The sequence below is a fragment of the Lutjanus erythropterus genome, chromosome 3 (assembly GCF_056507025.1).
Source record: "Lutjanus erythropterus isolate fLutEry1 chromosome 3, fLutEry1.hap2, whole genome shotgun sequence".
Classification (NCBI taxonomy): domain Eukaryota; kingdom Metazoa; phylum Chordata; class Actinopteri; order Lutjaniformes; family Lutjanidae; genus Lutjanus; species Lutjanus erythropterus.
In genome coordinates, this window is record NC_139319.1 from 8,535,076 (window position 1) to 8,549,117 (window position 14,042).

The window sequence follows — 14,042 nt, forward strand, 5'->3', positions numbered from 1 at the left end:
GTAGAGCTATTTATCCATCTAGATATGTTTGTTATGAGTTACCAAGTTTTTAAAATGTGGGCCTTCTCTCAAATATAATGGAAGTAGATAGCACTCTGCTTGTGGTGCACAAAACACCAAAAATAAATAAATAAAAATTTGAAATCCTCAACAGTGACGTCTCTTTACAGAAATCATGTTACTCGAGATAATCCGCAGACCTCGTTGTGAGCAATTTCATGTAGGAACTATTTTCTTTCAAACATCCGCCGACTGTATCATCGCGCAGAAGGAAGTGCATCTATTCGTGGACGAGAGGCTCGTGCTCGTGACAGCGCAGGATGAAAACATTCATTTAACATTAATGGCGTCCTCCTTGGCTGTAACCTCTCATTCAGGCGTAGATGCACACTTTCTTCTGTGTGCACACGGGACCCCCTGAGAAGTTGGCCTACATGGGCGTGCTTTTGCAAGACAGAGCAGAGCACTCTTCAGCGAGGTCCGTGACCGTTTCAGCCTGTACTCTGAGTACACACATACGATATAATCAGTTTAATGGACGCATGCAAGACATACAGACTATTCTATTCCTGTTTTTCTTTTTTTATAGGGGTGTGAAAGAGTAGATACACTTTACTATCATGATTTTAGGTTCTGTGATACTGCATCGTTTCTCAAAAAACACTGTCATGATACATGCAAAGATTCATGGCAGTAATGCATTTTGTATTGTTTATCAATCTTCACATCAATAGTGTGTCCTTTATACTATGACAGTTTTCTTAAAAATGACAAAACAATACAAATTATCTCTGAAGTTACAATTAGGCGTGAGGTCTCTTGTGTGTTTTATCTTGGGGTTAAAGCACGGAAAAGGCAAGCGAAATCTCCAAAACTCAGCAATTCATACCAAAATTATCCTGATGGATGAATAGCACTACAAGAGGAAAAACATAACCATTTGATTTTGGGTGGGCTGTCCCTTTAACATTCAAAATCTAAACCTCTGCTGACTTTTTGCTTTTTTAAAATGAGTACAACATTCACTGATATAAACATACAAATAAACACACCCCAGCCGTCCTGCATGCAGCTGTGAGTGACGCTGTTCTGTTACTCTCACATCGGCTTTTATAGGCATTATCTAGATTTGATTTATGCCCCAGGCCTGCGCTGATTGTTTTCTATTTACAAAAGTGACTGCACAAAGAAGCTTTGCTTCAAAAATCCTGCACAGACCACTAAATCAAACCCACCAATTAATTATGAAGCAGAGAGAGGCACAGAGAGTGACCCAGCAATTAATTATGCAAGTGAGGGAGAGATGGAGAGAGAAGTACTGTATGGAACAAAACGAGTCAGGAGTCACAGCAACTAGTGGGAAAAGTAATACAATAAACACAAATAAATTTAGCCTGATTTATTGTTCTACAACACAACTTAAAAACTGTCACAAAACTTCAAAGGTAAATCTGAAATAAACATATTGCCCGTAAAAGTCAACAAGTACACACAAAAACACACATATTGTAACAACTTTTATATTATAGAGCAGCAATGATAAAAGAATTTAACTTGAACTTACACAAACTCTTCAGACTCATCTTTACATCAGATCTAGAGTTGAAACAGATTTAGATTTATTTATTATTCGATTAATCATCTCAGTTATATTTCATGCAAAAATGCCAAACATTCTCCAGTTTCAGATTCTCAAAAATATTTTATATCACTGTAAAATTTCTATTACATCATAGAAAATTATAATAGCAATCAGATTAATCAATGATATAAATAATTAGCTCCAATGATTAGTCAATGAGTTGAGTAAATTAAAATAAAATTAACTGCCAACTATTTTGTTTATTGATTGTTTCAGTCATTTTCTAAGCAAAAAAGTCAGACATTTGCTGGTTCCTGTTTCTTAAATGTTTTTCTTTGTCATTTATGATAGTAAATGAAGAGTCTTTGAGTTTTGGACTGTTTGTTGGACAAAAGAAGCAATCTGAAGACTTCAGTCGGGGCACTGAGAAACCACAATTTTTTAACATGTTACAGATTAAACAATTAATCAGCAGGTTAAACCAATAATGAAAATAATTGTTAGCTGTAGCCCTAATCACATTCTAGACAAATTTGCCATCAGAATTAAATCTGTCATTTGCCTTGCAAGTTTATCAGCCTCCCTTTGGTTCCTGCTCTGCCAAGGACACACCCTCAGAACAACAACACACAAGATGCTTTCTAGTTTTATCAACACCTTCGACAGTCTCACCAAAAACCAAACTTTAGCAACTTTTCCCTAAATCGTATTTATGTCAGACTTTTGTACTGGCATTTTCAGAATCCACTTAACCGTACAAAAACTAGATTAGTCAGTTGCAGTCTTCTTTTTTTTAATGTTGAGCACACTCTGCTTGGGAAATACACCATTTAATTTATGACTATATGACAGCAACTTAATTTGATCACAAATTTCTTTGTTAGTCTCAAATTTCACAGACACAAACATGAGAAGTGAAGTAACTCAATGAATTCACTTTACAGGCTTCTGACAGTTTCCTGACTGTGTCCCTAAGTAGACACAAGGTGGCGCTGCTGACCACAACAGGACAACAGGCAGTCGGGCAGGCAGATTGTTTGATCTGTAAGTGACAAGACCCCTGTGATAACAGATAACTTTTTAGCTGTATCTGAATTTCTTAAGTCAGAGGGGTAAGCCAGTAATACTCAGGCATCTGCAGCTGCTCTGTACCTGTTTCCAGACTTCAAATTTCCAAACTTCTTGGTAGATTTTTTCAGACTGTTTGACAGTAAGTATAAATAGCTAGATAGCTATAACATAAATTGTTTCAAAAATTCAACTGTTAGCATGTATGTTATATTCTATTATGCTATTATGATGCCAGAGAATATTGTAGCTGGATACTGTAGCTCATACAAATCAGTTACTTCTACACAGAAAGTCAGAGAACATTACACTGTCAAAGATCTTTACCCAGAGAGGAAGTAAACTAACCGGTGCTTCCTATTCTCTGAATGAGTAATATATTTAGTCTCTTCTAGAAATAATAACTAAAATGAGTTGAAATAAGTTAAATAATTTAATGGTGAACGCAGCCATAATGGTTTGGTTTCCTTAAGAGGAAAAGATGGTCAGATTACGTGGGTCAAAATGGAGGCACTGAACAGGTTACCAGAAAAATCATCCCACTGCTTTTTCTTCCTCTTATTCATCTTCTTCTGCATCCTCTTCTTCTTCATCCTCCTCCTCCTCATCTTCATCATCATCATCCTCTTCTCCTTCAGGGACCCACAGTCCAGAGTCAATACATCTCTTCAGGTGGTATTTTCCTTCCTGTAGAAATAAACACAGTGGCACCAGTTCAGGAAACTGAACAAATAAATGAACAAATAGATCCTCTAGATTTTGGCAGCATTTTATACCAATCATATTTAGGTTACTTTTATAAATAATACTAACTATTTTAGGGTGAGGCTCAGGTACAAACCACCCACCTCAGGGTCCAGTTTACTCATGGCGTCTTGCAGCATTTGAATGTTCTTCTCATCAAAGCTCTTCTGTATTTCCTGTGGAAAAAAAGGTACTAATGTGAAGCAGTGAGCTGAGTACTGCCTACTGGTTTGTCAGCACTGATTCTGAGTGACAAGGAGTGAAAAATGTTTTCACTGTGATGTCTAAAATGTCAGCACATCAGCCCTTTAACATGCACCATGGACACCATTGTTCATAATGTAAAATTCTTCATTACACACGTTTATCAAATTATATTACACTTGGACTTTATTTCATTAAATGTAATGTTTCCAACAATTTCATAAAAGCTAATGTGAAAGCTTAAGGAAAGTAGATCATGCTATTTACCTTGCAGAGATGTCATGTCTGACTGGTGGAGTCCGTTCTGCTGAGCTGTGAACTGACTTCTCTGATTATCCAAATGGCAACACAGTTCATATCAACAGACTGTGCTGTTAGCCGGTTCTGACAGACTCCAAAATCTAAGTGTCAGTCTGGGAACTGCTTAGGAGCCTTGGCCACAGTCAAACGAAGTACCATTTTGTTAACAAGTATCACCTTGCAACTACTATTATGACTACTACACTATACTTTGCTCAAGGATTTACACAATGCAATAGCACACTGGGGTGAGCAGGAATGAATACCTACTCTAGCAGCTCTATCCACCAGATATGATGATAACAGTAATTATTACTGCCCCGTGTGTTGAAAAGGTCTCTCTCCTCCTAATTATCAGTATCTGATAGAGAGCCGAAGGATGGAGGGAGGTACATCCCTCGTTCTATGTAACCATCTGCCTAGGTGTCCTGTCCTAATGCCTCTAATGCTAGTCCCTCTCTTGAGGGGCAAATATTAGAATTTCTAGTCTTTTAAGAGAACTGTAGAAACAAGGGGCCTTGCTGAAGTGTCACTGATGAAGCTTTGGTAGAGAGGATGGAAGAAATCAAACCAGGAATTGCACAAACACTGACCTCGAAATCTAAAACATGTTTTACAGTTTACGGTTTTGAAATCTGTGCAAAAATGTACAACATATAAAGATCTTTTCTTGTCTGAACTCTATGTGGAGAAAAAAATGAATATAAAGAAAATAAAGCAAATGCAGAAAACAAAAAAGGAAAGGTTGTTAAATTTCAGGCGATTTCATCTCCTGTTTAGTCTAAACAACATGCCTTTATACTACAAACACTATTAAACACAACTGTACACAAAATCAAGATTGTACGTTTCCAATACTCAAGAATTGTAAACACAAACAAGACAATAACTTGTAGCCATGTGGCTAATGCTAGCTTGTATCAGTTGATCTGCAGACTTTTCTGGCTTATAGCTTCAGCCGGTACAACGAAACAAGCTGGTCTATGATGTGGTGTATAAACTGGATGAACTGAGAGACACTCTAACGGACGTGCTGTTTTCTCTCACAGCCTCTAGGAATGTACAGGGAGGCAACACACACTTTTTTAGCTGCACTGTAAAGCTACATTAAATCTTGCTGACCTGAATTCATAGTGAACATCTTACTTTACAGTGAGTGTGGAAACCTGTTTTCTAAAAATGCAATGTTGATTATTAAGATGATAATAACAGGTTTATTCTGCTATAGATTTTGTTGGCTCTTATATAAAAAAAAAATCCTTTAAAAAAACTCCTAAAGAAAAAAAAAAGAAAAAAGACGATATAATATTGCTCCGGTCAGGACAAGCATTAAATACTCTGTAAACACTATGTACAATGCAACCTTTATTGTTTGTGTCTTCTTGTGAATTCAGCATTACAACTAAGGACAATTTTTTAGTTATTTCAAGAAGAGTCTATCTTCAAAACTACTGTTCTTGTTTACCACCCTGTTTCTGTGTTCCATTAATCTTACTCCATGCATCCTTCATCATTTTGTCCCACGATGGCATCTCCTTTACAATTAATACGTGTACATTTTATGAAACATCTGGTGACCTCTGTGGTGAACCTCTCCCTGAAATACTCTGAACCTTGTGAACGCCTGTCAGCATGTGTGAATGTTTTTTTTTTTTTACCTTTGGCAGAGATTCATAGACCTCTACAGGGTCTAAACCCCCTGGACCCAGTCTCTTCTGCTGGTCTTCGTTCTCCAGCTCCTTCATAGCGTTCTCCACACGAGTCTGCGCACAGCTGCGGATCCGCTCCTTCAGCAGCTCCAGCTCATGGTCAAACGCGTCTTGGTATGGCTTGTCTGCAGTCTGACATGGACACAAAGACACTTCAATGGCCATATAAATACACAAAACAACTTCATAACAGACCATGTTTGGCTAACTACAGACCTTGATATTTGAGAAGAACTGTCTGAAGCAGCCTCTTGGGTCAACTTTAAGCGCCCGACCTAAATCCAAGATGAACTGCATGACGATGGCCTGATGGGCCACCTGCTCCATCAGTGCATGTTTCTACATGGAGAACACAGAGAATTCACAAGGATTTCCCAGACAGAATTATGTTGCTTTATCCCAGAACATGCACACACACACTTACAGCACTCACCTCATCTATCTCAAAGTCAATACAGATCACAACAAGGCAGTTGGCCGTCTCTTCACACACCAGATGTGGGTTGTCTGACAGATACTTCTGACTGTCGTCCCAGCGCCGCAACATACCTGGCGCACACACACGTACATCCACCAAAATGCTACATTCAGATTAAGCTGCAGAGGTTGTGTTCATGACACACAAATTCAAATATGTTCTGTGTTCAAGTGGTATAACACATAACAACGCTATTGCTTGGTGACAATCAAAATGGATGATGCCATATCCCCTTTTCAAAAATGGTGATTTTGTGTTTTGACAATTTTTGAGCATTGACACTGCTTCCTAACTCAAGTGGATGGAGTACAAAAAATTATCCAGATACAGTGTGAGCAATGTCACAAAACTGCTGCTTCTGAGTTGTCCCTCTGCAGTCTAAGTTATTTATTCATTTCTTCAGTCATCCTTGTTTCTATATAGTTGGGGGACAGTTTCCTTACTTGTAAATCCTAGTAACTCTGTTTTCCTTCCAAATTGTCTCCTTTTTTAATTATATCCCTAAAAAAAGACAGACTAATTCATGACTAAAGCACATCTTACATGATTTACAGCTCTTGTCTTCCCTGTTGATTACTAAGTGGAGGGGAAAGGGAAAGTCAAGTATGTTTGTGTCATCAACTTTGACCATGGAAAAAAGGCTGACGGTGAACGAAATGTATGAAACTGCAAAAACAGAACCAGGGCAAGCATGTTTTCAAACAAGCAACCTGACACTTCGCCTGTTTGCTGACACACAAAGCAAGTTAAGACATTTTCACTGAGGGAAAACTGAAACAATCTGATGGTCACTCACTTCCCTGTGTGCATCGCTTGCAATTAGGAAGCGATGTGAACCACACAAAAAACTAAAAGTCAGGATGTGTGCTGATTTTATTTTGACCATTCTTTTATAAATTTGTCTTTTCCAATCCCCCATTACTATAGAGGTGTGATAGTAAATTGCTGGAGTGCCTCTTTAAAATCAGTTTACAGGGTCACGAATAGTTCATTAGTGTGTTCCTCATAAAGATATTAAACACGATCCCACTTGAAAAGATTTAAATTCATGTTTAAATCCCAGAAGTTTGGATTTTATACATTATGATTTATTCAATATTGTTCACTGGCTGTGTGTTCCCCGTTTTGTAGTGCGTGATCCTATACAGTGGACTCAAATGTCCCACAATGCAGCATAATAAGTAGCATACAATCTATGCACATAAGTCAACAGCTACAGAAACTACCACGATATATGTACTGTATGTTTACCACTTTGAAATAGAAAGATTTGTGCAGTGGTGTGACACCAACTATCTTGTGCTGAATGTGAAGAAAACTGAGGAGATGGTGTTTGACCCTGAGCCAGCCAGCAATCTTTGGCCGATGGTTACTGATCGATCCATCCATCCATCACTCGGGTCATCATTGTCAAGGTGGATATATGTACAAACTGTTAAACAGAAGTTATGTGTCATTGAAATACTGACTTTCTTTTTTTATGTGTGTATGACTTTGTCTTCTGTGGGACTGCAGGACTAAGTCCAGAACAGGGAAATTTGTATATGTGATCTTCTAAACACACATAAAAATTTGAATTTTGAAAACTGGAATGGCCCGAGTACCGTCCAAAAAATATTGTTTGGATTTTGCCATTTGATCTAATCAGCAGAGAGTTCACAAAAACTGAGTGTATGTGGAGTTGATAATGGTTAAATATATAAAACAAAGCAGAAGGGAGGGGTACATTTGAGAAGAATAGGGAGGAAGTACGGAGGAAAAGATTACAAACATACTCAGTCAGATCAAGACTAAAGCATACCAAAGTGTTTAATTTCCTTCATATACGTCTCTGCAAAGGTCTTATGCTTCTCAACCTTTTCCTTCATTGTAACAGGCTTGGTGTTGACTACACTCTAGAAAACAAGATAATAAGACAACAGATTATTCAGGATTCTGACATGTCACACTGCATCTTGCAAATTCTGTGACCTTGATGCCACGCCTCACCTTGCTGAAACCTTCTTTGCTGATAGTGTCGACATTCCAGGGCTGCTTCTTTTCTTCTCGTTGATGCTCTTCGATCATTTTCTCGAAAGACTTTTCATCCTTCTTCAGTTTTCTCACCTCGGCCTGGACTTTCTTCAGCTCAGCCTCTCTCTCCTCATCCTCCTCTCCCTCCTTACTTACTTTCTCCAACTCTCCAAGTCGTGCCTGGGCTTCTTCCAATTGCCTCTTGCATTCTGCGAGGTTATTCTCCAGGTCTTCCCCTCTCTGCTGAAACTCAGCCATTCGCTCCAGCCGGGCCTGTTACGGCAAATGACAAATGAAAAAGACATATAAGACACAGATGGTGGGAGTTGAGAAAAGAGTGCGCTCTAAAGGGAGGTCAGGTAGGGAGGGAAAAAAAAAAGTTAAATCAGAAGAAAACTGCAACACACACAATCAAAACAAAAAGAAAAAAATTAAAAACGAAAAACAGTCACAAGCACATGAATCACCTCCTGATCTGGAACTGTATCTCAAATATCTTGGGAACTATTCATTGGAACTATCATGCCCATTGCTGGGTAACGAAATATGTCAATTTCATGAATCATTTGGTTATCTTCACTAAAGAACACCTTCACGGCCACAGTTGTACATCCATGAGCTGATATGAGCAGTGACACTGAACCTTACGGTCCAGCGCTGGAGCCAACAACATTGAAAACATATCAGCCACTAGTATCAGGACTTTTTAAGTGGGGTTGTATGAGGTATCCTTTGTTTGTGTATTGCTTAGTACAGTAGATGGCTGTTGGCTCCCAGGTGGGACAATAATACTAATAATAATAACGATAACAATAATTTTATTTATACAGCACTTTTCAAGCTTATGCACAAAGTGCTTTCCATATTAAAAGATTTACAGAACAAGAACCAGCAGTTCTGGTGTAGAAGCTAAGCAATGTACTGCTGTGTAAAGGGTCAGGAGAAAAGCATATTTTAGCTGTCTAGAAAAGGTTCATCTAAAAGAATATCAGTTTAAGAGTACGCTATATTCTGAATAGTTTCATCACATTGCCGTGCCGTCAAACAGCGCTGTCTGATAGGAAACCACCATTGTATGAGCCAAATATCACCTTCTCCAAATCAACCAGACTCCTTTGGCAAAAACTGTAATTTCACCTTGCACAGCACGGGAGTTGCTCATCTATTCTTGTCTCAAACTGTTAGTTTGTTTGTGTTATTGTGTGACTTTTGTGAATCCAAACAAATCCTGGAAACACCAAAGTCACCCAATAATACAAACAAATTAACACACTGGGGCAGTCGATGCCAAGCAACTCCTGTGTTCTGCAGTGTAAAATGACTGTTTGTTTTGTTGCTGCCCCTGTTCAAAGCAGATCACTGTTTAGCTTCCTACATTGGTACGCCTGCTGTTTCTCCAAACTGGGGTTGTGCTGAATGTCATCTACTGTAGACAATGACTATGGACCTCATATAAGCCCACTTCAAAAAGCAAACTATCTCTTTAAGAAAAACAGGAAGAAAAACAGACAAGTGAAACTGGGAGATATTGGTAACTAAAAGTCACTCTAGACCTTTCACTTCACCAGTCATGTGACAGCCAGGCATCAGCTAATCTCCTTAGTTACACAGAACCAGAGCCATGCAAACTCATTTTGTCGCGTTATTATTTGAAAGGTCAGGAGTGAACCTTTATGCTCTTCCCCAAAACATGACTTTGGCATTTCTGCACTGCATTTTCTTGTCACACATATGCCAAACCACAATATCTGTGATCAACTAAAATCAACTGATAATATCAGCCTGGCAAATTTTAGCAGTGGAGCTCTGATATTTTCTCTTGTAAAGAAGCACAGTCAACAACAACAAGGTGTTACACAAACTATGTGACACATCATTGTTGCCTGATTAGGATTTATAACTGGGAATTCTGAACCTGTCAAGACTGATCATATATTAGTCATGGTGACACAGCTTACTGCATTTTTTTAGGTTACCTCAGTCCAGACTTTCCAATCTGCCCACTTAACTGCCAGAGAAAGAGTTGACTGACTCAATCTGTTAACTCCATTTCCAGAAAATCAGTTGACTGATACTCTGGGAATTTCTGAAAACTGTTTAGGTGTTGTCTGCCTTCTCTCAAACACAAACGTAATGTCTCTTTCCAGAAATCATGACCTGGTTACTCAAGATTCACAGACCTTGTTGGGAGCAATTTCATGTAAGAACTACTTTTTCTATCAATGATTTTTGTGCTATTGTAATCTGTTATTTCCGTTGCATTATATTTAAGAGAATGCATCATATATAGTCAATGTCTCCAAAACTCTGCAAACAGCACAACAGGTAAGAGGAAAAATGTGTTGTATTTGACTCAAATGTGAACAATACTGTTAATCTGTCAGTCTTTTAGGCGTATTGTACGCCTTTTTTATGTTGCAGATTGCTCATAACATTCTGCCTGTTCTCTGTCTCCTCCAACCCCCTCATTTTCCTTTACTCTTTTCTTGAAAGCCCACTGTGACTTTCGTTTTTAAAAAGTGCTATAAAAATCATAGTTCAATGTTAACGGTTTCTTTTCACTAACTTGTTCAGGCAAGTGGGTCAGAAATCTAGTTGCACACATTTTCCTGCACTCAGTTTTTAAGCAGTGGTTATCAAATAAAAACAAAGACTAACGTTTATTTCCATGCTTAGTTTTTTCAAGTCCAAGGTGATATCTTTATCTTTATCTTTGTCAGCCCCAAACCCAAAGATATTTGGTTTAATATGACCATAGAGGAAGAAAAACAGGGAATCCAAGATGTTGAAGACATAATTTCCTGCCATTTTTACATGAAAAATTACTTTAATGATTAATCTATCATCAAAATACACTTGCCCCCTCAGGCAAATGAGTTTCCAAATTTGCTTGCTCATAGTGGCATTTTACCTGGCCACAGCAAGTCGGGAAATGTTATTGTTGAGCCCTGCAAACAGAGTTTGCTAGGGAGTCTTTAGCTTGGTTGTGTCTGAGGGAACCCTAGACTTGCCAAACTCTCGCGAGATTAATATTTGTTGATTCTTCATTGTGGACGTTGTACAAACCAATTACGTTTATAAGGTGACAGTACCGTGGTTTGGGTCTGCTTTGGTTCAGAGGCAAACAAAAAAACTTGGTTGTGGTTAGTCCAAGACCATGGTTTAGGTTCACGTAATTACTCTCGCGAGATCTTTCTCTGGTCTAGGGTTCCCTCCAGCGTCACAGAATCTGTGTAACACCTGTTGGTTAACTCTGGTTGTCAGTCTGTTTCTATAAGTCACTTCTACTAGTAAAACTAACCAGTTATAAGACTCCAAACTTCACGGCTACTACATGTTTCACTGCTGACCCGGTGTCTCATTCTGAACAGGCTCGGCGTGTCGACGAACGGACTGGTCGCATCTTCATCATCCGACACATAGATGTGATCCCAGGCGCTGTAGTCGATGCCCGCTCCGGTGCTCATCATCCAGCGCTTTCTGCTCTCCTCTCCTCCTACTCAGGTTTTCACTCTTCCGCGGGGACACTACGCCGACAAGAAGTCAGCAAACAAGACAGAAATCGATAGTTTCACAATCCTCTTAGCGAGAGAGGAAGACACAAGCCGTTTACAGCATAAATCTCCTTACTAACGGCAGCCCCGCGCGCCTGGTCCCTGGAAGCCAATCAATACACGTCATCAAGAAGCGCAGGTTGTGTCGTATTTACTTGTTTGTTTATTGATTTAAATAGCCAAAATCACAGACAAACTCCGATTTTAATGGGAAAAATTATGATAATAGAGGAGTTTTTGCTGACTTTCATGCTCTTTCTTACAATGAATGTATCTCTTTTTTAAACGTGTGTGAAGTGACTTGGCATCACGTTTAAAGGTGCATGATATAGATTTTTTTTAGCCAATACCAATAACCAATATTTACCTGCTTCTCATGGCTAACACCGTTAGCATAACTGATAATTTCACATTTTTATACTTTAAAAAGAATGACATATAACCTGTAGTTTATTTACTTTTTTATTAGTACAATAAACATTTTTTTATTAGTAAAAAAAACAAAAAAACAACAAATAAGCATTGGCTTTTATAGTTGCCTACAAATTCAATCTGTCAAATCAGATAGTATAGCCAGAATAATAATTATAAATTTCCCATTATTGGCCAATAATGTATCGGCCCAATATTAATGGTGCATTAATTATTAAACAGTTAAGTGTCACTAGTATGTTTGATCATTTATAAATAAAATACCTAGAAATAAAAGAACAAACATATTGGACAAAAATATCTGCCAATACCAATATAGCCCTTGGCTGATAATATATTGGCTCTAGTATTTATTTATATTAGTATTTATGTTGAAACATTTCTGTTTAGATTAAAATAACTTTAATATGTGAATTACTGTGTGGCCTACACCTCTGTAATAAAAACACACAGGGAACTATTAAACTCTTGGCATGTAAAGGTCAGCTAAATTTCTAGCATGTAGGGCAGCCTGTTTTGCGTTTTGTCCACACAAAGAGCAACCTAGAGGGCATCTCATCACGTCCTCCTAGACACTCGCCCACCCTAAAGGGCACTTTAACATACATCAGTAAATGAGACAGTTACAGAGCTAATAGCGCTGTGTGTTACACCACCCCACCATACAGGTGACAAGAAAAGACAAACTCAAATAAACAACTTTTTGTCGTTGTTTGGCCACATAAAGGTGACATACACCTCAATATATATATGACAAAAACGCTTAGGAATATTGATTTTAACTTCATGGGGACTTTAATGGCTGCCACCATTGTGAAAGCAAATTAAATTAGTCTGTTTACATTTTCCCAGACAGATTTACAGTGACTCATATGTCATTTAAAAAGAAAGAGGAAGAGATTTTTATTAAGATAATTTTGTTTTTGAGATCCTATCACTTTCGTCCACAGGAACCTCCAAAATCAAAAACAAAATATGAAAATTCCTTGAAGTTGTTGTCATCACACTCATCCATCAATGTGTTTGTGAACAAGCTTCAAGAACAAGAACAGGGGTATGAAAAATAGCATGTCATGGAGCCACTGGGCAAGAGTGTCCGGCCAGGATGCAAAGGTGTTTCCTCTGGTGTTAAGTGTTTTCACTTTATGGGCTGGTGATCACACCAAAAGCAGGCTCATAAACTTCAGTGGCAGCTTTCAAAAACACAAGCTGTCATTCCTTTTCAGTTGTAGAGTTGATATATGCGTGACTGCAAGGACCAAGACATGTAAGACAGAGCTGGTTTAATTCTGGTATTTCAGGGATATGTTCCCCCTCCAGTGAGAAAAATGTGCAGAAACCATCCACGAATAGATAGACGTACACTCTTAGCAATCAAGATGCCAACTAGAACCATAAATGGTTCTTGGGCCCCATAGGAAAACCTTTTTTGGTTCCCATCATGTTCCACTTCTAACACTTTCAAAGACTTCTACCTAAAACCCCACATAAAGGGTTAAACCTAGAACCATTTGTGAAAGGTTCCACCTGGAACCCCTTAATGGAGGTTCTATCGAGAACCTTTCCACCTTCCAAGGGTCCCGACAAGAAACCATCCAGGAGGTTTCTCCAAGAACCTTGCTATATTCTGTGGGTTTTATCAAGAACATGCCCAGGGTGTTCTACTTTGAACCTTTTTATATTCCATGGGTTTAATCTAGAACCCATCGAGAGGGTTCTACCGAGAAGAACCTTTTTATATTGTAAGGGTTTAATCTAGAACCCACCAAAGAGGTCCTACTGAGCAACATTTCGTTGTCTAGGGGTTTGATCTAGAACACACTGAGGGTGCTCTACTGAGAACCTTTTACTGTCCAAGGGGTTAGTCTAGGACCCACCCAGGGCGTTCTACCAAGAACCCTTTTGTATTATAATGGTTTTATCTACAGCCCACTCAGAGGGTTCTACAGAGAACCTTT

At 38.6% G+C, this 14,042-nt stretch overlaps 1 protein-coding gene across 2 annotated transcripts; it reads right to left on the minus strand.

The window, feature by feature from the left end:
• Window positions 1-2,876: 2,876 nt before the first annotated feature.
• Window positions 2,877-12,003, minus strand: LOC146329614 (hsp90 co-chaperone Cdc37-like). 2 transcript variants are annotated; one of them, XM_084712410.1, is made up of 8 exons: window positions 11,449-12,003; window positions 8,075-8,371; window positions 7,887-7,980; window positions 6,041-6,156; window positions 5,824-5,946; window positions 5,557-5,739; window positions 3,499-3,570; window positions 2,877-3,337 (listed from the first exon to the last, which is right to left on the minus strand). In XM_084712410.1, the coding sequence occupies exons 1-8, from the start codon at window positions 11,566-11,568 to the stop codon at window positions 3,209-3,211; spliced, it is 1,134 nt and encodes a 377-aa protein (XP_084568536.1). In that variant the 5' UTR covers window positions 11,569-12,003; the 3' UTR covers window positions 2,877-3,208. The 2 variants fall into 2 exon arrangements, with proteins under 2 accessions (XP_084568536.1, XP_084568543.1); XM_084712417.1 differs by having other exon boundaries at window positions 11,400-12,001.
• Between the last annotated feature and the right edge of the window lie 2,039 nt (window positions 12,004-14,042).

Bases quoted from the DNA above. Each gene is read 5' to 3' on its own strand.
- LOC146329614 (XM_084712410.1), bottom strand. From the start codon at position 11,568: ATGATGAGCACCGGAGCGGGCATCGACTACAGCGCCTGGGATCACATC. The intron at 6,157-7,886 runs GTATGCTTTAGT...TGTGTGCGCCAG, and splicing joins GAAGGAAATTAAACACTTTG to GTATGTTGCGGCGCTGGGAC. The intron at 5,740-5,823 runs GTCTGTAGTTAG...TGTCCATGTCAG, and splicing joins AGTTCTTCTCAAATATCAAG to ACTGCAGACAAGCCATACCA.